The sequence below is a fragment of the Malus sylvestris genome, chromosome 2 (assembly GCF_916048215.2).
Source record: "Malus sylvestris chromosome 2, drMalSylv7.2, whole genome shotgun sequence".
Classification (NCBI taxonomy): Eukaryota; Viridiplantae; Streptophyta; class Magnoliopsida; order Rosales; family Rosaceae; genus Malus; species Malus sylvestris.
In genome coordinates, this window is record NC_062261.1 from 7,596,715 (window position 1) to 7,622,670 (window position 25,956).

At 39.9% G+C, this 25,956-nt stretch overlaps 4 protein-coding genes across 8 annotated transcripts in view; 3 read left to right on the top strand and 1 right to left on the bottom strand.

Moving 5' to 3' along the window:
* Nucleotides 1-10,284, top strand: part of LOC126608334 (uncharacterized) — a 34,559-nt gene extending 24,275 nt beyond the window's left edge. Inside the window, exon 2 of the mRNA XM_050276201.1 lies at nt 8,740-10,284. Coding sequence (XP_050132158.1) covers nt 9,646-10,191 — 546 coding nt within the window. The 5' untranslated portion in view covers nt 8,740-9,645 and the 3' untranslated portion in view covers nt 10,192-10,284. The remainder of the gene's footprint in view (nt 1-8,739) is intronic.
* On the top strand, nt 819-15,677 carry LOC126608269 (wax ester synthase/diacylglycerol acyltransferase 5-like). Of its 5 annotated transcripts, none has more exons than XM_050276135.1 (6): nt 820-1,757; nt 4,149-4,221; nt 4,316-4,401; nt 14,643-14,858; nt 15,023-15,160; nt 15,356-15,677. In XM_050276135.1, exons 1-6 carry the CDS (start codon nt 999-1,001, stop codon nt 15,461-15,463), a joined length of 1,380 nt encoding a protein of 459 aa, XP_050132092.1. In that variant the 5' UTR covers nt 820-998; the 3' UTR covers nt 15,464-15,677. The 5 variants fall into 5 exon arrangements, with proteins under 5 accessions (XP_050132106.1, XP_050132092.1, XP_050132111.1 ...); XM_050276141.1 differs by having other exon boundaries at nt 821-1,757; nt 4,334-4,401; XM_050276154.1 differs by lacking the exon at nt 14,643-14,858.
* A 166-nt stretch (nt 15,678-15,843) lies between these two features.
* LOC126608348 (TATA box-binding protein-associated factor RNA polymerase I subunit B-like) lies at nt 15,844-17,726 on the top strand. Its single transcript, XM_050276226.1, has 2 exons — nt 15,844-16,734; nt 17,339-17,726. Exons 1-2 carry the CDS (start codon nt 16,415-16,417, stop codon nt 17,388-17,390), a joined length of 372 nt encoding a protein of 123 aa, XP_050132183.1. The 5' UTR covers nt 15,844-16,414; the 3' UTR covers nt 17,391-17,726.
* Nucleotides 17,727-17,898: 172 nt separating this feature from the next.
* On the bottom strand, nt 17,899-25,751 carry LOC126588862 (pectinesterase). Its single transcript, XM_050254019.1, is given in 5 exon segments — nt 17,899-18,205; nt 23,888-24,278; nt 24,458-24,867; nt 24,869-25,034; nt 25,463-25,751. Coding segments are annotated over 5 exon segments (1,563 nt in total).
* Between the last annotated feature and the right edge of the window lie 205 nt (nt 25,752-25,956).

Genomic DNA, 25,956 nt, shown 5'->3' on the forward strand with positions numbered 1-25,956 from the left:
AGTTTGTTGAGTTCTATCTGTAGCTTGGTGAGGTGTGTTGGCAATGGCTTACACAACGTGAACCATGCAAGTGCAGATGGAAAACCTGGTAATATGGTTTACTTGTTTAGGGTTTCACAAAGTATAAAGGTGAATCGTTATATAGGCAGTTCTTCCCTGAATCTTTAGAAGCATAATATCATCGGGCATCCATTCTTTGTCAGCTATGTAGGTACATTGTAAATAATTACCATTCTAACGGAATAATTTTTGTTTCGTTGAAGACTACTTTAGCATATGTCATTTTCTCTATTTAAAGTTTTGGAGAATATTAGAGTGTTACCTGGCAATTATTGAATGTATCAAATTTATGGAAAAAAAAACTTGCATAAATCGATTTATACATTGAGGTTTTAAAACTTCAAAATCATCATCCATTGGTAAAAAAGAGATTGTTTTTCTCTATTAAGTGTGGGTTTATTGATAAACTTTAGTTTTAATGTTAATTTCATCTTATACTTGATGGTAATTATGCGATAGGTAAAAAGACAATTTCCATTTACAATTTAAGTTAGGTGTAGAGAGAGGTTATGTGGGTTCAAATAAAATTTTTCAATTGTTCTTAGCACTCCAAAAATCTCATTTGACATTCCAAACTTTTTAAAATTAAAAAGAAAAAACATTTCCCTTTTTTAATTCAACAATGAAAATTAACTGTGTTAGATATGAAGTTAAATTGAGGGACTGGTGTTAAAAATTAGAAAGGGGACACAAAAAAAAAAAAACACGAAATAGGCCCGTGGCCTATCTATTGAATCTGGCTTCAAGTTTTTGTCTCTAAGTTCTAATGTTGTTCAATTACTCCAATTTCATGAGAGCCACAAGTGAGAGGTGAACTTATCTTCACCATTTTTCAGTTGAGGTGAGGATTGTGTGACTTGTCTTACAATTTTTTTATTTTTTATTTTTCATATACCAACGACACCACAACTACAAGGCGGCTGCTTCATCTCTCTCTCATGGATACGTCGGCAGCCGATGACCACTCCGACGAACCCTTGACCCCAGTAGGTCGGCTCCTTCTCCAACCCGAAATGAACCAAATAATCCACTGTGCCATGGGATTCAAAAACTCCATAGACATTGACGCCGTAAAGTCTCACCTCAAAACCTCCCTTCTCCTCTCCCACCCAAGATTCTCAAGCCTCATGCTCCGCGACTCCCGCGGCCTCCAGCACTGGCACAATGCCCCCTACGTTGACCTCGACCGCCACATCATTGTCATCCAGAACCCCGTCACCACATCTCCCGTCGATCACGAGACCGCAGTTAACGAATACTTGGCCGACCTCTCCACAAGCTCTACTAGACTGAGCGCGAACAAACCCCTCTGGGAACTTCACCTCCTCATGGCCCACAACTGCGGCGTCTTCCGAATCCACCACGCATTGGGAGACGGGGTTTCGGTCATGTCCCTATTCTTGGAGAGTTTCAGGACGAGAGGCTCAGATGGAAATGAAGAAAAGATTTTGGGTCGTGGAAGGAGGAAGAGAGTGAATGGTGAAAAGGGATGGTGGGGTTTGTTGATTGGGTATGTGGGGACGTTGTGGTTTAGCTTGGTGTTTTTGGTGGAGCATGCGATGAGGAGCTTGTGGCTTTGTGACCAGAAAACAGCGATAAGTGGCGGCGAGGGAGTTGAGCTCTGGCCTAGGAAGCTGGCCACGGCTAGGTTTCGGCTTCAGGACATGAAGCTCGTCAAGAAAGCTGTTCCGAATGCGGTAAGTGACTTATTAATTCTTCTGTGTTTATTGGTTTGTTTCAGAAATAGAATAATGTATATTATACTTGTTCATAGCTTGAACCTTCAAGATTCAAATTGACGCATGACATACAACATAAATACCAACTAATTATATGGGGTAAAAATCTCCTAATCTGTGTCAAATATTTTCAGAAATCTTTTTCCCTGTAAAAAACCCCTAATTGGATTAGTTTTAATTGAAGAGAAAATTTTCAGCATGTTGGGAACATAGTCTGATATATCAAGTGTCATAATCAGTGGCGGAGCCAGAAATTCTGTTAAGGAGAATCAATCTTAAGTGACTATAAAATTATGATTAATTGAGCTTATAAGTGAAAATTACTTAAGAAATGATCATGAGTATGAACTTATTTAGCATAAAAAAAATGTTTTAAGTTTCCAACATTGATATCATGATTTAATTAATTACATTATAACAGATGATGCTTTATAACAATGGCGGAAAACAATCATGCATATACACCTTGGTGCGAATTCGAATAAAAATAATTGGACTCAATTATGAGCAAATTGCATTTGTGAGGAGCGTCAACTATAAATATAAAAGCCAAGCTACATCATTATAGCACATATAAATACAACATTTCCGGATCGTGAGAAGAGTCATATGACCCTCCTAGGCTTTAACTGGCTCTGCCAATAGTCATAATACAAGCGACTGGAATTTTTTTTTAAGTATCCAATCACTTGCATTTTGACACTTGATGTACCGGATCGTATTCATGGTACATTGAAAAATCTCTTCTAACTAAACAGCAAACAATCAACCTCATTGAATTTTGGGTTTTACTGAAATCATCATTACGTTTTCTTTTGATTTTTTTTCTTTTCTGTTTGGGCGTGCTATCCACACACCCATTTTAACATCTTACACACCCTTGTTAGTTTATATTTAATCTTCTTCAATTCATTCGATTAGACAACCAAAAGTTGAGAACATTGTATATGAGGTAAAAAGGAATGTGTGAATAACACCACCCAAATATTTAAGAAAAGGGCAAAATTTTCTTTTGATTCATTCAATTGTTTTCTTTTCATAAAAAAATTTAATTAAATGCATAAGTAACTATGGTTTGTTAAATAGATATGTGACATGATTCTTGAGGGAGATGGAGGTAACGGTCACCTTGAGTTAGGGGGTTGAGGGGGGTGGGGTAACTGTCACCTTGAGTTAGCGGGTTGAGCGAAAATAGACTCGATAGAGTTTGAGTTCGAGTTGAGAAGCACTTCAAATATAATACTAAAAGACGAGAGCTGGCTTGAAAAGCACTTCAAATGAGCTCTGGTTTTTTGAGACCCTAATGTCAACCCAGCAAAGAGATTGAATACAACTTAAAATATAGACAATCAAGTCGAAAGTTTTATACACGTCTAAAGTTGAACATTTTTCCCTTTTATTTTAGAAAGGAAAAAACAGAAGGTTTGGACTTTGTATATGTGAAGAAATGAAACATTTACATATTTGGCATTTGCATATTTGGTTGTATCTCTTCGATGATTAAAGGGAAAAAAAAATATTAGATGGTAGTTTAACATTGTCATGTGACATAATTCGTTCATTTTATTGGTCAGAATAAAGTTTATTTTTTCTAAAAAAGGTTTCTTAACTAATAAGGAATTCTCACAGGGTTTTGACTACAAACTTTATGGGCTATAAGTTATGATTTTAGTCCCCGTATTTGTGGCAAAATAATTACATTTTGGCTCCTATAGTTTCAATTTTTATGACCTAATCTTGTATTTTACTAATTGTTACATTTAAGACAATAACTTATGAAAAAAATTTGATTTACACCCTCAACTTTTGTCGTCCTGTACTCTTTTTGCTATGTTTATGTCCCTTGATTTATTTTTGATTTATTCAATCTTGTGGCTAAAAACAAAAGCAAGAATACATGATAAGTGAGAGTTTGAAAATTATTTCCAAACTTAATTCCATCATGTTTTCGTTGAAAATGTGTTATGCCACCCGCAAGGTAATTATGACGAAAAAGTTGAGATGAAATTAAATTGTCTTTGAATTACAACCATTAATAAATTGTAAAGATTGAATAGAGACAACCACATCAAGTGGTCCAATGGTAAGGGCATAGGCTTGACGTCCTAATAAACAAAAAATATGAGAGGTTTTGTGCTTGATGCTCCAAGTTGGTGAGACTATTTGACCCTGGTCACGAGCAAGGTGAAATTCTTTATAGCCTTTCTGAATTCAGAAGTGATGGATAACCATGGTTTGCCATTAGTTGTTCTTCTTTTTACAAAAGAAAGAAATAGAGACAATTGAAACTACATTGACCGAAATGGAACTTCACTCAACCACTAAAAGCATGATTTGGCTATCACGCAGACCATCAACGATGTTCTTGTTGGCGTGGTTTCGTCAGGGCTGTCAAGGTACCTAGATCACCAAACACCAAATGGTAATTAATGTCATTCTTGAATCTGTTCTAGTGCTTGTGCTTCCCATTTGAAATAGATCAAGTATCAATGGCAATCACGATAACCAAGTTATAGCTAAACTTAATTGTCCAGCTCTGCATGACGGAATTCGAATTACAGGCCTAGCTATGGTCAATTTAAGAAAGCAACCTGGATTGCAGGTTCGTCGTGATTTATAAACTTTCATTTATATTATAGGGTAAAAGATTGTTTACTACCTCATGTTTCGTGGTTTTCAACATTTAGTACATCAAGTTTTTTTCATCTCAGATTCATATCTAAAGTGTAAATTTTGGGACAGTCTCATACATCCGTTAGTCAAACTGTTAAATCTTTCGTTAATTGTGACGTGGTGCTCATGTGAACAATGATTGGGCGCCATGTGTCATCCACGTTTTTTTTTTCTCTTCTTCTTCTTCTCCTTCCTCCGAATCTGGGGAAGTTTTTTTTTTCTTCTTCTTCTTCCTCCTTCCTTCCTCATCTTCTTCTTCTTCCTCCTCCCCGAATCTGGACCTTTTTTTTTTTTTTCTTCTTTCTCCTTCTTCCTCTGACTGCAACTTTTTTTTTCTTCCTCCTTCTCCTTCTTCCTGAAGAAGAAGAAGAAGAAGAAGAGAAGAAATTTATAAAAAAAAAAGTTGCAGTCGGAGGAAGAAGGAGAAGGAGGAAGAAATAAAAAATAAAAAATAAAAGTTGTAGGAAGAAGAAGGAGGAAGAAGAAGTGGATGACATGTGACGCCCAGTCATTGTCTACATGGGCGTCACGTCACAATTAACGGTAGATTTAACAGTTTGACTAACGGATGTATGAGACTGTCCCAAAATTTACACTTTTGGTATGAATCTGAGACGAAAAAAACTTGATGTATTAAATGTTGAAAATCACGAAACATGAGGATAGTAAATAGTCTTTTACCCTATATTATATATATTGGTTGTTTTAAGAACTTCTATATGGTTCTTGCTATATTTTTTCTTTCTAATTTTTCAGGCGAATCCTAACTTACTGATGCATAACTGAGTTTTGGTATATATTTTCAGGAGGCCTACTCACAATTTTCCCAAAACTAACAAATTAATAAGCATACGAAACACAAGAAAATTAATTGCATAAACGGCACCTGGACCTTTTTAACTTTCATACAATTACCACGTAAACTAACCACTCCGATTCAAACAAGTTTCATCCGCAATTCTGCCATATGTGATCGCGTGACTTGCACGATGATTCCTTTTTCTTAGTTCAGAGTTCAACCACCAGCTTCGTCCAAACAAACTAATTTTTAGATACACATATCCCAGAGTTGAAACTTGAAAGCATAGGGAAATGTTAGGTTAGGCTTATGAGATGCTGCAGTAAGATTTTGATAGTCAGTGAGATGCATGTTAGGTTAGGTTTGTGCTTGTTGATGAGTTTGCAGGAAGTGGTCCGGAATGGCTGAGGTTTATTTGGGGGGGGGGGGGGGGGGGGAATAGCTTAATTCCCGCGCATATGTTCTAGCATGCAAGTCTCTTGATCATATTTGACGGAATTGTACACGGAAAATTATTAGATGAAGGTTCAATATTATTATCAAATGATTTTAAGTATGTTAGTTGTATCTACAACAGCTACAAACCCGTAGTACAGAAGTTACTTTGTATCTATAATTAATTAAGACGAGAAGACTTAGCATAAAACAAACCACCACGACCAAATGAAACAAGGAACTCCCCCAGAAAAATAAATACAACAACAACAACAAAGCCTTTTCCCACTAAGTGGGGTCGGCTATATGAATCCTAGAACGCCATTGCGCTCGGTTTTGTGTCATGTCCTCCGTTAGATCCAAGTACTCAAGTCTTTTCTTAGGGTCTCTTCCAAAGTTTTCCTAGGTCTTCCTCTACCCCTTCGGCCCTGAACCTCTGTCCCGTAGTCACATTTTCGAACCGGAGCGTCAGTAGGCCTTCTTTGCACATGTCCAAACCACCGGAACCGATTTTCTCTCATATTTCCTTCAATTTTGGCTACTCCTACTTTACCTCGGATATCCTCATTCCCAATCTTATCCTTTCTCGTGTGCCCATACATCCCACGAAGCATCCTCATCTCCGCTACACCCATTTTGTGTACGTGTTGATGCTTCACCGCCCAACATTCTGTGCCATACAACATCGCTGGCCTTATTGCCGTCCTATAAAATTTTCCCTTGAGCTTAAGTGGCCTACGACGGTCACACAACACGCCGGATGAACTCTTACACTTCATCCATCCAGCTTGTATTCTATGGTTGAGATATCCATCTAATTCTCCATTCTCTTGCAAGATAGATCCTAGGTAGCGAAAACGGTCACTTTTTGTGATCTTCGCTAGATTGCTCCGGTTATTAGTGTGGATAAGTATATAAATGGATAGAGATGGGAAAGCAAACACAAGATGTACGTGGTTCACCCAGATTGGCTACGTCCACGGAATAGAGGAGTTCTCATTAATTGTGAAGGGTTTACACAAGTACATAGGTTCAAGCTCTCCTTTAGTGAGTACAAGTGAATGATTTAGTACAAATGACATTAGGAAATATTGTGGGAGAATGATCTCGTAACCACGAAACTTCTAAGTACCGGAGTGTGGTATCGTCTTGACTTGCCTTATCTGTCTCATAGGTAGATGTGGCATCTTCTCTGGAAGTACTCTTCCTCCCTCTAGGGGTGGTATCTGTAACTGGTGGAGATGCACAAGGTAATGTATCAATTTCACTTGAAGCTTACTTGTAGTTTCAGGCTTGGTCAAACGCGATACAAACCATGTAGTAGGAGTCCCCCAAGTCGCCGAGCTAGGGGATTTGCTGAAAGAGGTGACAGACAAGGTAAGCAATCAGAGCTTCGGCTGATTGTTCACATTCTCCCTATCTTGCAGGCAGCATGAAGGATAAAGAGAAGAAAAATGAGAAGAGATGATATGGGATACTTTTGCTTTTGAAGAAGTAACTTTCCATAGGCTTATTCTTGAACTGGGCTGGAGGGTTTTCTGGTTTCCTCCAGAGTATAAGGCCGACTGAAGAATTTGAGGGTCAAAACAAGTCCAGCAAATCTAGAGTACGTTCGACCCTGCTGATATGAGATACTTTTGCTTTTGACAGAGTAGTGGATGTATCGGCACGTGTGCTGTTACGCTTGTCTCCACATGCTTCATTGTATCCTTCTCACTTGCCCTATCTGTTTCTCAGGCAGATGCGGTATCTTCCCTGGAAGCATAAGATGTTGAAGATGAGTACTCGAGAGCAATGCCAGGTAAGTAATCAGGTAAGGGGTTCCAGGCAGTCAGTTCCTGGCTGGAAGCTTGATTCCAAGTGCTGACTGATTGCTCTCTTTCTCCCTGTCTTGCAGGTAAGAACAAGGCCAAAGGAAAAGACAGGGAAAAAGCATGATATGGGATACTCTTGCTTTTAACCCTGATGATATGAGATATTCTTGCTCTAGTATAGCTTGTTTACAGAGGTATTATCGGGGGGAAAGAAAGCTGAATATTTCGAAAGGCTTCGTTAAGAGTGCCTTCTCAGATAAGAGGAAGGGTTGAGCATTTTTGCAGGTCTGCCTGTCCGTTGGGGATGGAGGTCGACATATATAGGAGTCTCCCTAACATCAAGTAATAATGCTATTCCTTTACCCTGCTTGGTCATAGCACGGTAGTGGGAGCTGCCAGCTTCACATGTTTTAACTCTGTCAGAGCACTTTGAAAAAGTGGTCTGTGGTATCTGGAAAGTTGATGTTGCGTGTGAAGATTACAGACAAGCTTTATCCAAGGAGATCCAGCTCTTGAAGTTGGGAAAGTGGTGCCTCTTCGGTTTTCGAACAAGCAATCTTGTCGGGGATCTGGCTCTCAAGATTCGAAGAACGATGCCTCTTCGATTTTTGAGAAAGCAATCCTGCTGGGGGTCTGGCTCTCGAGATTCGGAGAGCGGTGTCTCTTCGATTTTTGAGAAAGTAATCATGTTGGGAGTCTGGCTCTCGAGATTCGGAGGGCGGTGCCTCTTCGATTTTGGAGCAAGCAATCTTGTCGGGAGTGTTTTCTCGAATGTGAGTAAAGGTTGGGCATGTTTGCTAGTCTACCTTGCCACGAAGCACAGAGGTTGACACACAGGGACTTTCCAATTATCCAGCAGTGGTACTGTTCCTTTACCCTCTCTTCGATTTTTGAGAAAGTAATCATGTTGGGAGTCTGGCTCTCGAGATTCGGAGGGCGGTGCCTCTTCGATTTTGGAGCAAGCAATCTTGTTGGGAGTGTTTTCTCGAATGTGAGTAAAGGTTGGGCATGTTTGCTAGTCTACCTTGCCACGAAGCACAGAGGTTGACATACATGGACTCTCCAATTATCCAGCAGTGGTACTGTTCCTTTACCCTCTCTTCAATTTTTGAGAAAGTAATCATGTTGGGAGTCTGGCTCTCGAGATTCGGAGGGTGGTGCCTCTTCGATTTTGGAGCAAGTAATCTTGTTGGGAGTGTTTTCTCGAATGTGAGTAAAGGTTGGGCATGTTTGCTAGTCTACCTTGCCACGAAGCACAGAGGTTGACACACCGGGACTTTCCAATTATCCAGCAGTGGTACTGTTCCTTTACCCTTGTGGGTAATAATATGGTAGCTAAACCTTCAAAATTTATGTGTCTAAACTTTGTTAGTGTTGTTTCTTTGCTATTCTTTTACCCTTCTTGGTCAGAGCGATGTAGTGGGAGCTACAAACTTCACGTGTCTCAACTTTGTCAGAGAACTTTGGCAAAGTTATCTGTGGTACCCATGAGCTACTGTTGCGTGTGGGAAGTGGGTGATTGAACAGTACGATTCATGTGCTTTCTACTTCGCCAGAAATCTTCGACAGAATGCCCATAATTTCTGCAAAGCTGAGTGTGCGTGTGACAAGTGCTGACAAGGCTGGAAAAGTACGTGCCTCTTCGATTTCTGAGATCGGCCCTCGTGGTCTCTGAGCAGCCTAGCTTTTGAGAAAGCAAGCCTCTTCGATTTCTAAGATCGCCCTTCGTGGTCTTTGAGCAGCCCAGCTTTTGATAAAGCAAACGCCTCTTCGATTTCTGAGATCGACCCTCGTGGTTTCTGAGTAGCCAACTTTTGAGAAAGCAAACGCCTCTTCGATTTCTGAGCAGGCGCCTTTTCGATTTCTGAAGTTTCGTCGAGTGCAGATTTTTATAGGGGCTGACATTAAGTTCTAAAGCACACTTGAAGAAGCTCCATTCTTGCACTTCTAAGATCTTGATTTGTCCGACCTCTTCTCTCTTCAACACCTTTGAAAATGTTTGGCCCCCTCCGACCGTCGTTTTGACTTGAACCTTGTTGAAGAGGCAGCCCCGCTTTCTCCAGACAACATATGGCGCCCATCATTCGTCTCCCCTACTGGTCCTCTTACCGTTGGGGATTCCGTGATGAAGAATGATATGACCGCTGCGGTAGTGGCCAGGAACCTTCTCACTCCCAAAGATAACAGACTACTTTCCAAACGGTCTGATGAGTTGGCTGTTAAGTATTCTCTGGCTCTCAGTGTTCAGTGTGCATGTTCTGTGTCTAATATGGCCCAACGCCTATTTGCTCGAACCCGCCAAGTTGAATCATTGGCGGCTGAAGTGATGAGTCTCAAACAGGAGATTAGAGGGCTTAAGCATGAGAATAAACAGTTGCACCGACTCGCACATGACTATGCTACAAACATGAAGAGGAAGCTTGACCAGATGAAGGAATCTGATGGTCAGGTTTTACTTGATCATCAGAGATTTGTGGGTTTGTTCCAAAGGCATTTATTGCCTTCGTCTTCTGGGGCTGTACCGCGTAATGAAGCTCCAAATGATCAACCTCTGATGCCTCCTCCTTCTAGGGTTCTGTCCAGTACTGAGGCTCCGAATGATCCCCCTCCGGTGCCTTCTCTTTCTGGGGCTCTACCGACTGCTGAGACTTCTCCTAAGCAACTTTTGTGAAGGCTCCCTCTTGTTTGTTTATTTTGACTCAAGTATATGTACATATTTGTAACTTATCGGGGATATCAATAAATAAGATTTCCTTCATTTCAACGTATTGTGTTAAATACACCAAAGCCTTCTTCGCTAAATTCTTTGAATTTTCTTTTGTTGAAGCTTGTATGTTGAAACATTGTGAGTGGAGCATATAGGTTGAGGTAGTGTTCCCTTAATTTCCTGAGTGAGGAAAACTTCTCGGTTGGAGACTTGGAAAATCCAAGTCACTGAGTGGGATCGGCTATATGAATCTTAGAACGCCATTGTATTCTGTCATGTGTCATGTCCTCCGTTAGATCCAAGTACTCTAAGTCTTTTCTTAGGGTCTCTTCCAAAGTTTTCCTAGGTCTTCCTCTACCCCTTCGGCCCTGAACCTCTGTCCCATAGTCGCATCTTCTAATCGGAGCGTCAGTAGGCCTTCTTTGCACATGTCCAAACCACCGTAACCGATTTTCTCTCATCTTTCCTTCAATTTCAGCTACTCCTACTTTACCCCGGATATCCTCATTCCTAATCTTATCCTTTCTCGTGTGCCCACACATCCAACGAAGCATCCTCATCTCCGCTACACCCATTTTGTGTACGTGTTGATGCTTCACCGCCCAACATTCTGTGCCATACAGCATCGCCGGCCTTATTGACGTCCTATAAAATTTTCCCTTGAGCTTCAGTGGCATACGGCGGTCACACAACACGCCGGATGCACTCTTCCATTTCATCCATCCAGCTTGTATTCTATGGTTGAGATCTCCATCTAATTCTCCGTTCTTTTGCAAGATAGATCCTAGGTAACGAAAACGGTCGCTCTTTGGTATTTCTTGATCTCCGATCCTCACCCCTAACTCGTTTTGGCCTCCATTTGCACTGAACTTGCACTCCATATATTCTGTCTTTGATCGGCTTAGGCGAAGACCTTTAGATTCCAACACTTCTTTCCAAAGGTTAAGCTTTGCATTTACCCCTTCCTGAGTTTCATCTATCAACACTATATCGTCTGCGAAAAGCATACACCAAGGAATATCATCTTGAATATGTCCTGTTAACTCATCCATTACCAACGCAAAAAGGTAAGGACTTAAGGATGAGCCTTGATGTAATCCTACAGTTATGGGAAAGCTTTCAGTTTGTCCTTCATGAGTTCTTACGGCAGTCTTTGCTCCTTCATACATATCCTTTATAGCTTGGATATATGCTACTCGTACTCCTTTCTTCTCTAAAATCCTCCAAAGAATGTCTCTTGGGACCCTATCGTACGCTTTCTCCAAATCTATAAAGACCATGTGTAAATCCTTTTTCCCATCTCTATATCTTTCCATCAATCTTCGTAAGAGATAGATTGCCTCCATGGTTGAGCGCCCTGGCATGAACCCGAATTGGTTGTCCGAAACCCGTGTCTCTTGCCTCAATCTATGCTCAATGACTCTCTCCCAGAGCTTCATTGTATGACTCATTAGCTTAATACCCCTATAGTTCATGCAATTTTGTACATCGCCCTTATTCTTGTAGATAGGCACCAAAGTGCTCGTTCGCCACTCATTTGACATCTTCTTCGTTTTCAAAATCCTATTGAAAAGGTCAATGAGCCATGTTATACCTGTCTCTCCCAAAACTTTCCACACTTCGATTGGTATATCGTCTGGGCCTACTGCTTTTCTATGCTTCATCTTCTTCAAAGCTACAACCACTTCTTCCTTCCGGATTCTACGATAAAAAAAGTAGTTTCTACATTCTTCTGAGTTACTCAACTCCCCTAAAGAAGCACTCCTTTCATATCCTTCATTGAAAAGATTATGAAAATAACCTTTCCATCTGTCTTTAACCTTGCCGTAAGAACATTTCCATCCTCATCCTTGATGTACCTCACTTGGTTTAGGTCCCTTGTCTTCTTTTCCCTTGCTCTAGCTAGTTTATAGATATCCAACTCTCATTCTTTGGTATCTAGTCGCTTATACATATCGTCATAAGCCGCTAACTTAGCTTCTCTCATAGCTTTCTTCGCCTCTTGCTTCGCTTTTTTATACCTTTCATAATTTTCATCGGTCCTATCCTCGTATAAGGCTTTACAACATTCCTTTTTAGCCTTCACCTTTGTTTGTACCTCCTCATTCCACCACCAAGATTCCTTTTGGTGTGGGGCAAAGCCCTTGGACTCTCCTAATACCTCTTTTGCTAATTTTCGGATACAACTAGCCATGGAATCCCACATTTGGTTAGCTTCCCCCTCTCTATCCCACACACACTGGGTGATTACTTTCTCTTTGAAAATGGCTTGTTTTTCTTCTTTTAGATTCCACCATCTAGTCCTTGGGCACTTCCAAGTCTTGTTCTTTTTTCTCACTCTTTTGATATGTACATCCATCACCAACAAGCGATGTTGATTAGCCACGCTCTCTCCTGGTATAACTTTGCAATCCTTACAAGTTATACGATCCTCTTTCCTCATTAGAAGAAAATCTATTTGTGTTTTTGACGACCCACTCTTGTAGGTGATCACATGTTCTTCTCTCTTCTTAAAGAAGGTGTTGGCTAAGAAGATATCATATGCCATTGCAAAATCCAAGATAGCTTCCCAATCCTCGTTTCTCTCCCCAAAACCATGGCCACCATGAAAACCTCCATAGTTGCCTGTCTCCCTACCCACGTGTCCATTTAAATCTCCTCCTATAAATAACTTCTCCGTCTAAGCAATTCCTTGCACCAAGTCTCCAAGGTCTTCCCGAAATTTCTCATTCGAACTCGTATCCAACCCTACTTGAGGTGCGTACGCACTAATCACATTGATAAGTTCTTGTCCTATTACAATCTTGATTGCCATGATTCTATCTCCTACCCTCTTAACATCTACAACATCTTGTGTCAAGGTCTTGTCCACGATGATGCCAACACCGTTTCTCGTTCTATTTGTGCCCGAATACCATAGTTTAAACCCTGAGTTTTCTAGATCCTTTGCCTTATGACCAACCCACTTAGTTTCTTGTAGGCACATAATATTTATCCTTCTCCTCACCATAACTTCTACTACTTCCATAGATTTTCCCGTCAAGGTTCCTATATTCCACGTTCCTAAACGCATTTTGCTCTCTTGAACTCTACCCTTCTGTCCTAGCTTCTTCACTCTTCCCCGTCTAATAGGATCAAAGTACTTCTTTTGTGTGTCCCCGTATAAAGTTGATAGGAGCATATGCTCCCAAACAACTTTGAGTGGAGTCGTTCGAAAAGAAGTTTCTATAGCCCCCTTGCTCATTTAACACTGCATCCGGGTGCCGATGGAGATACAGCGACCCTTGCTCACTTATCACTGTGCTCGGGCCACACAGCGCGCCACTTACGGGTGACGCCCTAGTTTTAGCGCGATTTCGTTCTGGATTCATTTTCATAAGGATTTGACGTAATCATGGAGTGTCGGTTGTCGACTACCTGACGTCCTCCCCCTCCTCCTTTATCCGGGCTTGGGACTGGCAATGTAAGATAAACTTACACGGCGGAGTTTCCCCCAGAAAAATAAATAAATAAACAAAATTATGGAATTGAAAACAACTTTAAACAGCTTTTAATTTTTGACTTTTAGTTTTCATTCTGTATATTTGTCACATATATCTTCTGCCATCCTTTGTCACTTTTTTATCTCTCTCATAATCTCACGTAAACTTGCCCCTTATCTCTAGCACAAAATGAAAACTAAAACTTAAAGCCAAAATCGTTATCAAATAAACCCTTAATTTGTCATGTTTTTCAACCCAACCCCAAAAACCTAGATAAGCACCCTAATTGTTGAGAATGAATCCCACATTAATGAGATGAGGGACATTGCTTGTGCTTATAAGTTGTTGGGCTACTCCCATATTGCCAATTGGTTTTATGGTGGAACCTCAACCTTTTTCATCGTATCAGAGCAGGTTGTCCCACGTATGAAGCCCAACGGCCACACACGCTCCACGTCACCCCGTTGTGTTGTCCATGTGTTAGGCTTAAAAATTCGCCACATGTGAAGGGGCATGTTGAGAATGAGTCCCACATTTATGGAATGAGGGACCTTGCATGGGCTTATAAGTTGGTTTACTTCCCATATTGTCAATTGATTTTATGGTGGAACCTCAACTTTCTTCATGGTATCAGAGCAGGTTGTCTCATATGTGAAGCTCAATGGCCACACGTGCTTCACATCACCCCGTTGTGTTGTCCACGTGTTAGGCTTGAAAATTCACCACACGTGAGGAGGGGTGTGTTGAGAATGAATCCTACATTGATGAGAAGAAGGACCTTGCATGTGCTCATGAATAATTGGACTACTCCCCATATTACCAATTTGTTTTTGGTGAAACCTCAACTTTCTTCACTTATCATCCCACGAATATAACCAGGTATCCAATTTGATGGTAGTTGGTTGGAGATAATGATTGTATGAATATGATCAGGTATCCAATTCGTGTTTGGAAAGCAACTCTGAATCAAGCTGGGGTAACAAGTTCGGCATGTTTCTCCTACCTATTTATTACCATAAAAGCAGTGATCTTGATCCTCTAGTGTACCTCAAGAGAGCTAAGCTGGTTCTTGACAGGAAGAAACAATCTCTAGAAGCTGATTTTTCGTACAAAGTTGGATGTTTTCTAATCACCTACTTTGGAGCAAAGGTAATCAACATGTATTTTTAAGAAAAATCTGTTGTGCTTCTAACATAAACGCTTCGACAAAAAATGGTTATGAGTAACAGTGTTTCCTACAAAATCATTCCTAAATGTGCCCCAATATTCAAAAATGTATATAAAAAGAAAATAGTTTCATTCTACTGCTGCAGGTTGCTAGTTGGCTTCTTTACAAGATGGTCTGCAATACTAGCTTTACCATTTCAAATATACTTGGCCCGCAAGAAGAAATTGCAATTGGGGGCAACCTTGTAACTTACCTTAAAGTGAATACATGCAGCCTACCCCAGGTATATATATGATGCTAACCAATTAGTAGGGATACGCTATCGATCTTTGAACAATGACATAATTAGAAATGAGTAGCTCAAATCATAGAATGACGTTGTGATGGGGCGTTATGTTACATTCTAGAAAATGCCAGATGTAGCAAATCAGAAGTATCTGTAATGTAACTGGAATACTTTTGCTGGTTGGTAACGCAGGCACTTACAATGCACATGGTGAGCTATGCTGAAAGAGCTGACCTGCAAATCTTGGTGGCCAAAGATATCATTCCGGATCCAACATTTCTCGCAAAATGCTTTGAATAGGCATTGCTTGATATGAAGGAAGCAGCATCCAGCCATGAGTAGAACCTAGGATATGACCTCTCTATATTTTATGGAATGTGATATAAGAATGTCATTGGTAGGAACCTACGAAGGAAAGCATGCATCTTTCGTAAACCGAAACAATTGAGGATTTTAGTGTAATCGGCCCAATATATGAGTAGCCAAATATCTATCGGTGGCTAATCTAGCAAAATCTATCATTTGACAAGAAGAAAAGAAAATCCATTTTAGCTTTTAGAACAATAGACCATCTCTTTAATACTGTTGGAAAATTTAATCAAAACGAGTTAAATCGTTTAAATACATTGATGGGTTGTTATGATTCATGAATTAGGTTTTGATGTTGGATTATATGGCATGTGCCACATTATAGCTGATAGGATTGGTTAGAGATAAGGATGACATGTCAGCATTTATTTTAGCTAAAGTCAATTATACTAGCTATAGTAGCTTAATTATTGTGTAAGCAAGATAGTTACAGAGTATAAGTGTAAGAATTGAGATCATTTATAAGATACGATTGAATTGAAGCAAATACAAAGAAACACTTTCTTCTTCACTAAGCTTTCTCCCTCTCTCTAGATTTGATTGTTTGAGGAGAAATTGTGCAACATTTGTCTTAATATGAATAGAGATGCAATCGTTGACTCTTTAAGACACAACTATATATTATGAAGAGTCATTTCCACACCTAGATAAAGATCTTATCTCATTGAGTCATGAGTCAATTACATTCAGTCATATAAGTTCATGTGAGTTTTGTCATACATAAATTGAGTTTTTGAGAGAGTTCAGCATACTTGTGGTCAATGACGGAGCCAAAAATTTATCCTAATAGGGTACAACAAAAGAATAATACTTGGCTACTCAAATAATGAGTAGGAGTTACTACTCAAAACAGTTCGAGACGATTTCACAGACACCGGCAGAATGGACGACGACTATTGTGATAACGATGGTAATTCAAATAAGGGCCTATACTCTACCCGTAACACCAGCAACCGCGCTGATAGGTCTGCACTCAAAAAGTTAAGCGTGGAGGACTATTACACAGAGATTAGTTTTAGGTATGTGATGAGAGTGCAGCGGATAATTGAGCTCCAATGTGAGGCTTTGGTTAGGGAGTTTAAGGTAAACCCTTTGATTTGTGGGTTGGCTGGGACCGTTTCACTACGCTTCATGGCAGGGACTAGGGTTTTTTATGGTGATTGGGGTGAGCAGCTTTTCAAGGACTCAGACACACCAGCAAGGTTTGTAGCCACTATAATATTATTTCTTCGAGAATCTACCTGTTTGTTTTACTTGAAATTTTCTTTTTGTAATGGTATTCGATTTGAATTTTGAGAGAATTTAATTTCAGGGAAATTTGAGAGATTGAGAAGAAAAAAAAAATCAATTCTTAGGAATTTTGAGTGAATTAATTATGACTTCTAAAGAATTCACATGAATTGTCAGAGAATTCTTTGCATGGACCTATAGAATTCAGAAAGTTTGATCATGAATTTCAAGAGTTTTGTATGAATTCTCATGAAATCATAGTTAATATATTATCAAAAGGAATACGGCAAAATGCCAACCCATTACTTCTTCTACCATTCAAACCAAAGTCAACGTATTACCGAACAAAGTAAATACTTCAAGATGTAAACACATCTGAAATAACCAAACTAAAGTCAAATTATAATCAAACAAATTAGATACTCCAAGATGTAAACAAGCTTGAAATAATCACATTCACTTCATATTGTATTTTATTGATTCAGAGCATTCTTCTGGTGTCATTTTCAAGAACTCTTTTTTCATTCCCAAGAGATAGAACCTTTATTCATTACTTATTTGCTCCTTGGATTCTAGGATTTTGAAGCTTGAATGGATTCTCCAAGTCACCAAAGTTGGAGGTCTCTAAGTTCCAACACCAAGGATGATCTAGGAAAGAAGATGAGTGACTAAAGAAGAAGAAAATCTAGCAATCATCTTCCCTAGTGGCCAGCCTCCTAGAGAGAAAGAGAGAGCTTTATGTTCTCTTATCATTCCTCAAAGCAACCCTAATGAAGGATGGAATTCTAATGTTCCTTATTAAAGGGCTCACAATTAATAGAAGCCCTCTCATTCCCTCTCTAACTCGACGTCGCTAATCGTACGATTAAGACACATGCTTGTTTAGAAGGAGAAAACCTTACTCACTTCAACTGCACAAAGCAAATATAATTTTATTTCTCAAATTATCATTCGAGGCTTTCTAGTACAATATTTATAATGGTTTTACAAATTAATACACCTCAAGTTACAATTTCTAAAATAACTTGACAAATTCCAATTTGACAATATTTCAAACTTAAATAAGCTTTACAGATCTAATACGCATGGACTGCCAATTATAATAGACTATGGATGCTGCATCATTTTCATCCAAATCAACGTAGGCCAGAAACAAAAGTGACTCCAGTAGAAGGCAACCATGAAGTCCCAGCAATAAAATTTGTAACAGTAAATTCAACAGCCTCGTCAACTCCTATAACATGAAATCCAGGCCATTGGACCCTTTTCCCCACCCCAGAACCCGGCCCCACATTCGCGTACTTTGCAAAGTACAGTGTCCTAAGGCTGGAGCTCCCAGCCCCATGCCACTCCACCCAGCCACTAGGTGCAATGACATCATCAATGTTGGATTCCATGACAACGATTCTAGAGTATTGCTTCCACGGCCTCCCCAGATATGAACTATATGTTGAATAAGTGGCCAAGTGGCCAAGTGGACAACAAAACAAAACAACTTTCGGCTAATAAACAAACCAAAAGAAAAAAAGGTGAAAGACATCATGATGAGGAGGCATCATGATTATGTTTGTTGAAAAGAAAAATTGAAGGTCATGATGATGTTTTTGAATTTTTTATTGGGTGCTTTTGTATTGATGAAGTGAGCATATGGAAGTGAGAAAGATAGAGGAAGAGTGCACCATTTTTCTGTTTTAGTAGCCCATCTTTGAGAGAGCAAAGAGAGCTGCAGAGAGCAGAAAACTGAGAGCAGAAAGAGAAGAAAGAAAGGTGATTTTCTTTCTTAGTTGGTACTCACTCAATCAAAGTTGTATTTGTGTATTAGCTTTGAGCTTTGTATAGAGAGGAAATTATTCACTATATTTCCCTCTCTATTTGTTTCTTTAGTGAGTGAGAGTTACTGGGTGTATTAGGGTTTTAGGTTGTGAGATTGCCAACACTTTGTAAACTCTCATTCGGTTGATAGTGGATTATTGGGTGAGCTCCTACTGCTCCGAGGACGTACTCCAGTTACACTGACTGTTGAGGAACCTCGTTAAAATCTTGGTGTTCTTTAATATTTTGTTCTTGCATTTCATTTGGTAAATTTCCTGTGGGTTAGCTTGAGTTGGTTCCAACGGGTTTGGTGCTATCCTAGCACAACAATTGGTATCAGAGCACTGGTTGCTCTTGGGTACTATCTAGTTGCCAAAGATGTCAGACGGGCAAGATGAAAATCCTTTTGGAAGCAGCTCCGGGTTTGCAAGAACTACGGTGCAAAATGCAAAGTTCGAAGTGGAAAAGTTTGATGGCACAAACAACTTCGAGATGTGGCAATGTGAGGTCAAAGATGTGTTGGCTCAACAAGATCTACTTGCCGCTTTGGGAGAGAAGCCGGAAGTTATGTCGAAGCCGGAATGGGAGAAATTAAATTTGTGGGCTTGCTCTTCAATTCGGTTGTGCCTTGCAAAAACTCAGAAGTATTTTGTGATGCGGGAGACGGTAGCAAGTGTGTTGTGGCAAAAATTGGAAGACAAGTATATGATGAAGAGTGCAGAGAATCGGCTACACTTGAAGAAAAAGCTCTACCGCTTTCAATACAAAGAAGGTACAAAAATGATTAGACACCTTGATGTTTTTAATAAGTTGATTACCGACTTGTTAAATTTAGATGAGGATATTAAGGATGAAGATAAGGCCTTAATATTGTTGAATTCCTTGCCGGACTCTTATGAGCATTTTGTTACCACTATTATGCATGGTAAAGAAACTGTGAAATTTGAAGATGTGTCAAATGCCTTGATGAATTATGAAATGAGGCATAGAGATAAAAATTATGATAGTACCTCTGAAGCTTTATTTGTTAGAGGTAGATCATCGGAGAGGAGGTCATCTTCTAGCAGGAAAAAATCACAGTCTCGACCTAGAGGAAACTCTAAAGGTAGAAAACCTTTGGAAAGGGATGAATGTGCCTTTTGTCATAATAAGGGTCATTGGAAGAAAGATTGTCCTAAGTTGAAGACCAAAGGAAAAGAAAGTTCTAAAGCCAATGTTGCTGAGGTTGAAACAGATGTTTTTGATTTTGCTTTAACCACTTCCTCATCATTTGATTGTTCTACTAAATAGGTGTTGGATACGGGTTGTACTCATCATATGACTCCTCACAAGGATTGGTTTTCAAGCTTGAAAGAGTTTGATGGTGGTGTTGTGTTCATGGGAGATGACAATCCTTGCACAACAAAAGGGATTGGTACAGTTCGTTTAAAGTTGCATGATGGCATGGTTAAAGAGTTGACAGGTGTTCGGTATGTACCGAATTTGAAGAAAAATCTTATTTCTTTAGGTACTTTGGAATCCAAGGGCTTCAGGTTTCATTCAGATGGACAGACATTGAAAGTTACTTATGGTGCACTTGTTGTGATGAAAGCTCCTCGATGTGGCCATTTGTATTTATTGCAGGGAAGCATTGTGACAAGTGAAGCATCTGTAGTCTCTGAAAATATGGGCACATCTGATTCAGATACTACTAGACTGTGGCATATGAGATTAGGCCATGCCGGTGAGAAAGCTCTACAAGGGCTTGTGAAAAAATGTCTTTTAAAATGTGCCACGACTTGTAAGCTTGATTTCTGCGAGCATTGTGTCTTGGGGAAGCAAACTAGAGTGAAGTTTAGTACTGCTGTACATCAGACGAAGGGCATTCTTGATTATGTGCATTCGGATGTTTGGGGTCCTACAAAGACTCCCTCTTTGAGTGGTAGACATTGGTTCGTGACCTTTGTTGATGATTATTCAAGAAGGTCTTAGGTCTACACTATGAAGCACAAGAGTGAGGTGTTAAGCATTTTCTTGGGTTGGAAGAAAATGGTTGAGAACCAGACTGGGAGAAATATTAAGATTTTGAGATCGGATAATGGTGGTGAATACACATCCGACCCTTTCTTTAAAGTTTGCAAAGAGGAAGGAATTGTGAGACATTTTAGTGTTCGGGGAACTCCACAACAAAATGGAGTTGCAGAAAGATTGAATCGAACCTTGCTTGAAAAGGTTAGATGTATGTTGTCTCAGTCGGGTTTAAGCAAGTCATTTTGGGCAGAAGCAGTTAATTATGCATGTCACATCATCAACCGGTTACCCTCAGCTGCTGTTCAGGGTAAGACACCAATGGAGGTATGGACTGGAAAACCTTCTTCTGATTATGACTATATCCGTATTTTTGGTTCACCTGCTTATTTTCATGTGACTGAAAATAAACTTGATCCTAGAGCCAAAAAGGCTATCTTTCTTGGTTTTAGTAGTGGTGTCAAAGGTTACAGGTTGTGGTGCCCAGAGATGAAAAAACTTGTAATCAGTAGAGATGTGACATTTGATGAAGAAAGTATGTTCAAGGACTCTGAGAAGAATGTGAAAGATGTCCAACAGGTGGAGCTTGAGAAAGTTGCCTCTGGTACTTCAAATCCTATTTCCGCTGATGTCGATGCCACTACAAGTGAAGAAGTTGGAGACCATGAGGATGTTGAAGAAGTTGAACTTGAAGATTCTATTCAAGTTGAAGAGGAAGTTTCACCTCAAGAGTCTATTGCAAAGAACAGAGGAAAGAGACAAATTACCAAGCCAGTTCGGTATAGTGACTATGTTGCTTTTGCTCTTCCTAATATCATTGATGATATTCCATCCAATTTCGAGGAAGTCATTGAGAGTGAGGAGAAGAAGAGGTGGTGCAATGTCATGGGTGATGAGATGAATTCTCTCTTGAAGAACAAGACTTGGGAGTTAGCTAAATTGCCTAAGGGCAAGAAAGTTATCGGTTGCAAATGGGTGTATGCCAAGAAGGAAGATGCTGATGAGAAAAGCAATGTGAGATTTAAAGCAAGATTAGTTGCTAAAGGGTATGCACAAAACGAGGGCATTGACTACAATGAAATATTTTCTCCGGTTGTAAAGCACTCCTCAATTCGTATTATGTTAGCTCTTGTTGCACAATATGATCTTGAGCTTGTGCAACTCGATGTGAAGACGGCTTTCCTACATGGTGATTTGAATGAAGAGATCTATATGTGTCAACCAGATGGGTATATAGTGAAAGGGAAGGAAAATTTGTTTTGCAAATTGAAGAAATCACTTTATGCCTTGAAGCAATCTCCAAGGCAATGGTATTTGAGGTTTGATAAATTTATGAGAGGCCAAAATTATTCTAGAAGTCAATATGATCATTGTGTGTACTTCAAGAAGTTGCAAGATGGGTCTTTCATTTATTTATTGATATATGTTGATGATATAAGCAAAGAAGATCCTTGGCATGGAGATCACTAGAAATAGAGAGAAGGGTTTGGTCAGTTTGAATCAAAGACAATACCTTGAGAAGTTGATTCGGAAGTTTGGAGTTCATGATTCAACCAAACCGGTTAGTACCCCTTTGGCTCCTCATTTTAAATTGAGTTCTCTACAGTGTCCTAAAACTGATAAAGAGAAGCTACAAATGAAAAATATACCATATGCAAATTTGGTTGGTAGTTTGATGTATGCAATGGTATGCTCTAGACCGGATATTGCTCATGCAGTTGGCATGGTGAGTCGATATATGCATAATCCAGGTAAAGAGCATTGGCAATCAGCTAAGTGGATATTGAGGTATCTCCATGGTACTCGAGATGTTGGTTTATGCTTTGAGAGGGATGACTCTGGTATTGGTCATTTTGCAGTTGGTTATGTTGATTCAGATTATGCAGGTGATCTGGATGGAAGGAAGTCTACTACAGGCTATGTGTTTACTATGGCTAAAGGACCAGTTTGTTGGAGGTCCATTTTGCAGTCGTCTGTTGCCTTGTCTACTACAGAGGCTGAATATATGGCAGTTGCTGAAGCTATAAAGGAGGTCATTTGGATACATGAGCTGATTAGAGATTTAGGGGTTGATCAGAAGCATGTGGAGGTACATTGTGATAGTCAGAGTGCCATTTATTTGGCTAAGTATCAGGTTCATCATGCGAGGACCAAGCAAATAGATGTGCGTTATCACTTTGTTCGTGAAATTGTTGGTGAATGATAAATCATTCTCCAGAAGATTCCAACTAAAGACAACCCCGCTGATATGTTGACTAAGGTTGTTGGTGTAGCCAAGTTTGTTCACTGTTTGAACTTGGCTCACATTATGCCTATATAAAGAAGGTGTTGAGCAGTAGGAGTTTTGGAGCATTTGACTCGGCATGAGTTGTTCTCTTGCTAGTGTTTGGGAGTGATGTTGTGTGTTAATTGTGTTGGTTGGCTTATCATGGCGTTTTTCGGAACTTGGCCAAGGTGGAGATTGTTGAATAAGTGGCCAAGTGGACAACAAAACAAAACAACTTTCGGCTAATAAACAAACCAAAAGAAAAAAAAGGTGAAAGACATCATGATGAGGAGGCATCATGATTATGTTTGTTGAAAAGAAAAATTGAAGGTCAGGATGATGTTTTTGAATTTTTTATTGGGTGCTTTTGTATTGATGAAGTGAGCATACGGAAGTGAGAAAGATAGAGGAAGAGTGCACCATTTTTCTGTTTTAGTAGCCCATCTTTGAGAGAGCAAAGAGAGCTGCAGAGAGCAGAAAACTAAGAGCAGAAAGAGAAGAAAGAAATGTGATTTTCTTTCTTTGAAGAGGTCGCACTTGGTGCGATGGCAAGTGCCTTCGCCCATGAGCGGTAGGTATCGGGTTCGAGACTTGGGAGCAGTCTCTCCATAAATGGGGGTAAGGCTAGCCGACATTCACCTCTTCCAGACCCTGCGTAAAGCGGGAGCCTTGTGCACTGGGTACGACCGTTGGTACTCACTCAATCAAAGTTGTATTTGTGTATTAGCTTTGAGCTTTGTATAGAGAGGAAATTATTCACTATATTTCCTTCTCTATTTGTTTCTTTGGTGAGTGAGAGTTATTGGGTGTATTGGGGTTTTAGGTTGTGAGATTGCCAACACTTTGTAAACTCCCATTCGGTTGATAGTGGATTATTGGGTGAGCTCCTACTGCTTCGAGGATGTACTCCAGTTACACTGACTGTTGAGGAACCTCGTTAAAATCTTGGTGTTCTTTAATATTTTGTTCTTGCATTTCATTTGGTAAATTTCCTGTGGGTTAGCTTGAGTTGGTTCCAACGGGTTTGGTGCTATCCTAGCACAACACTATAGGAGTGCTTAACCAGAGAGAAGTCCAAGCTGGGTACGATCCTACAGTTTTGGACCGAGAATCCGGTTTTTTGTCCAGGGTCGGTCCTCCCGTTTGCCAGGATTGCATTGTAGCCCTTGTTCTTGCGAAGCACCAGGTTGCAACTCTGGAAAACGGCAGCGGCGTTGCCAAAGATGAAGTCTATGGTGCCGTAGATGTCACATTCTATGTAGAATTGACGGAAGGCGAGTGCATAGAGAGTGTCTTGGTACCCAACAATGCTGCATCTGTAGAGAACTGAGTGATCAGAAGCGATGTAGAGAGCCAAGGCTTGTTCTCCTTGAGGGCCTGCTGTGTTTTGGAACCCTATATCCCTAGCAATGAACCCATCTCCTGTTATGGCTGCCCATGAAATCCAAGAACAAGATCGTCATTTCAAAAAAAAATTCAAATATCAGTATACGTATTAGTGTGTGCGTGTGTGTGTGTGTGTGTATATATATCTGATTAGTATCTAAACAAAACGAAACATTGTCATAACATTTGGCGAAGAGGGAGAGAGAGAGAGAAAGAGTACGAACTGAATGTAGCTGAGCCAGGCATGGTGGCACCATTAGCAACGCTAAAATCCCCAGTAATAATAGTGGAATCTTTTCCCTCTCCTATCAACGTAATACCATCTTTGTTAGTGCGAATCTTCTCCTCATAAACTCCCGCCTTTACATGAATCACAAACCGACCCCCGGAAGCTGCGCCAATGGCTTCTGATACAGTTTTATAGTCGCCGGATCCATCTTTAGCGACAACGGCATTGGCTTTTATGGTGGTTGCCTGAAGTAGTTTCCGGTCCCTGGGTGATATCCATTTGGGAAACACTCCTTGTTTCTCAGTTTCTGCATTAATATGGTGATTTGATATACGGTTGACAAGAGCTAGTAGGTTACTTACCGACTCAGAGGCATCGGCTATACGTTTGCCGATCTGAGAAATATTCTGCTTGATGATCAGCAGCGTAGTCTTTGCAAGTTTCCTGGAAAGTCATGGCAGCACTGAGCCATGTTTGGATGTCATGCTTGTATTTTCTTGGAGAACTTTTGAGTGCTAATAGGGATTGGTCTAGCCGCTTCAAGGACATGTTCATGAGCTCTTCACAATAGTCTGTAAATACACACACACACGAAAATAACGAGGCTGAGTAAATATTAAAGTATGTATGGTGAAAGTTTACGTATATTTTGTACAAGCATAACTAAAGAGTGACATTATGTAGACACAAGAAATTGACACGATTAATGACACTGTCTAATATAATACAGCTGGATCCTAAGCATATTGATAGAACCTATATTAGAGATTGTATTTGAAATGGTCAGTTTTGTGTCTAAATAATAACATAGTTTATAAATAAAGAGTAATATGTTCTTGCCAGACAAAAGATTATGCAACACGACTATATGAATTTGAGCCACACAGGCAGTAATTAACTTGATCAATTGCTCATATTCATATATAGTCACAACTACCATAAAAATAAAATTAAAAAAAAAATAGTTGTGACTACCACCTTTTTTCAGAGTTATGAGCACGTTGAGCTTCATGGGCTCCAAAGTGATCAGTTCCCAACTTAATTTGGGAGTTCAATTTGAAAAATTCAGAGGTGGCCAACACGGTCTCAGATACGGTCTTTTTAGCCAGACCCAGCATTATGCCAACTTGTTGATCATCATGATGCCCTAGAAATCCCAACCCCATCAAGGTTTTAACACATGAGCTGGGATATCTAGTATAGCTGCATTCCTTTTGAGCATAGTTTTGGTAGCTAGGATGATCATATCCCCCTAACACAGAGGCCCCTGCCAAAACTGCGTATCCCATGCCCAGTACACTACCACAGATTCTAACATTTTATAGCACTAGCAAATATTCAAACTCACAGGTTTTAGCCAGAGGAAAGTTATGAACGAAAGAGGTAATGGGGCCTCAGATTTATAGGGTGAGAGATGGGAGAGAAGGTGTCTCGTGGGTAATGTGTAGTGTGCTGTTGAAGGACTTACATTGTTAACTATTAACTTATCAACAG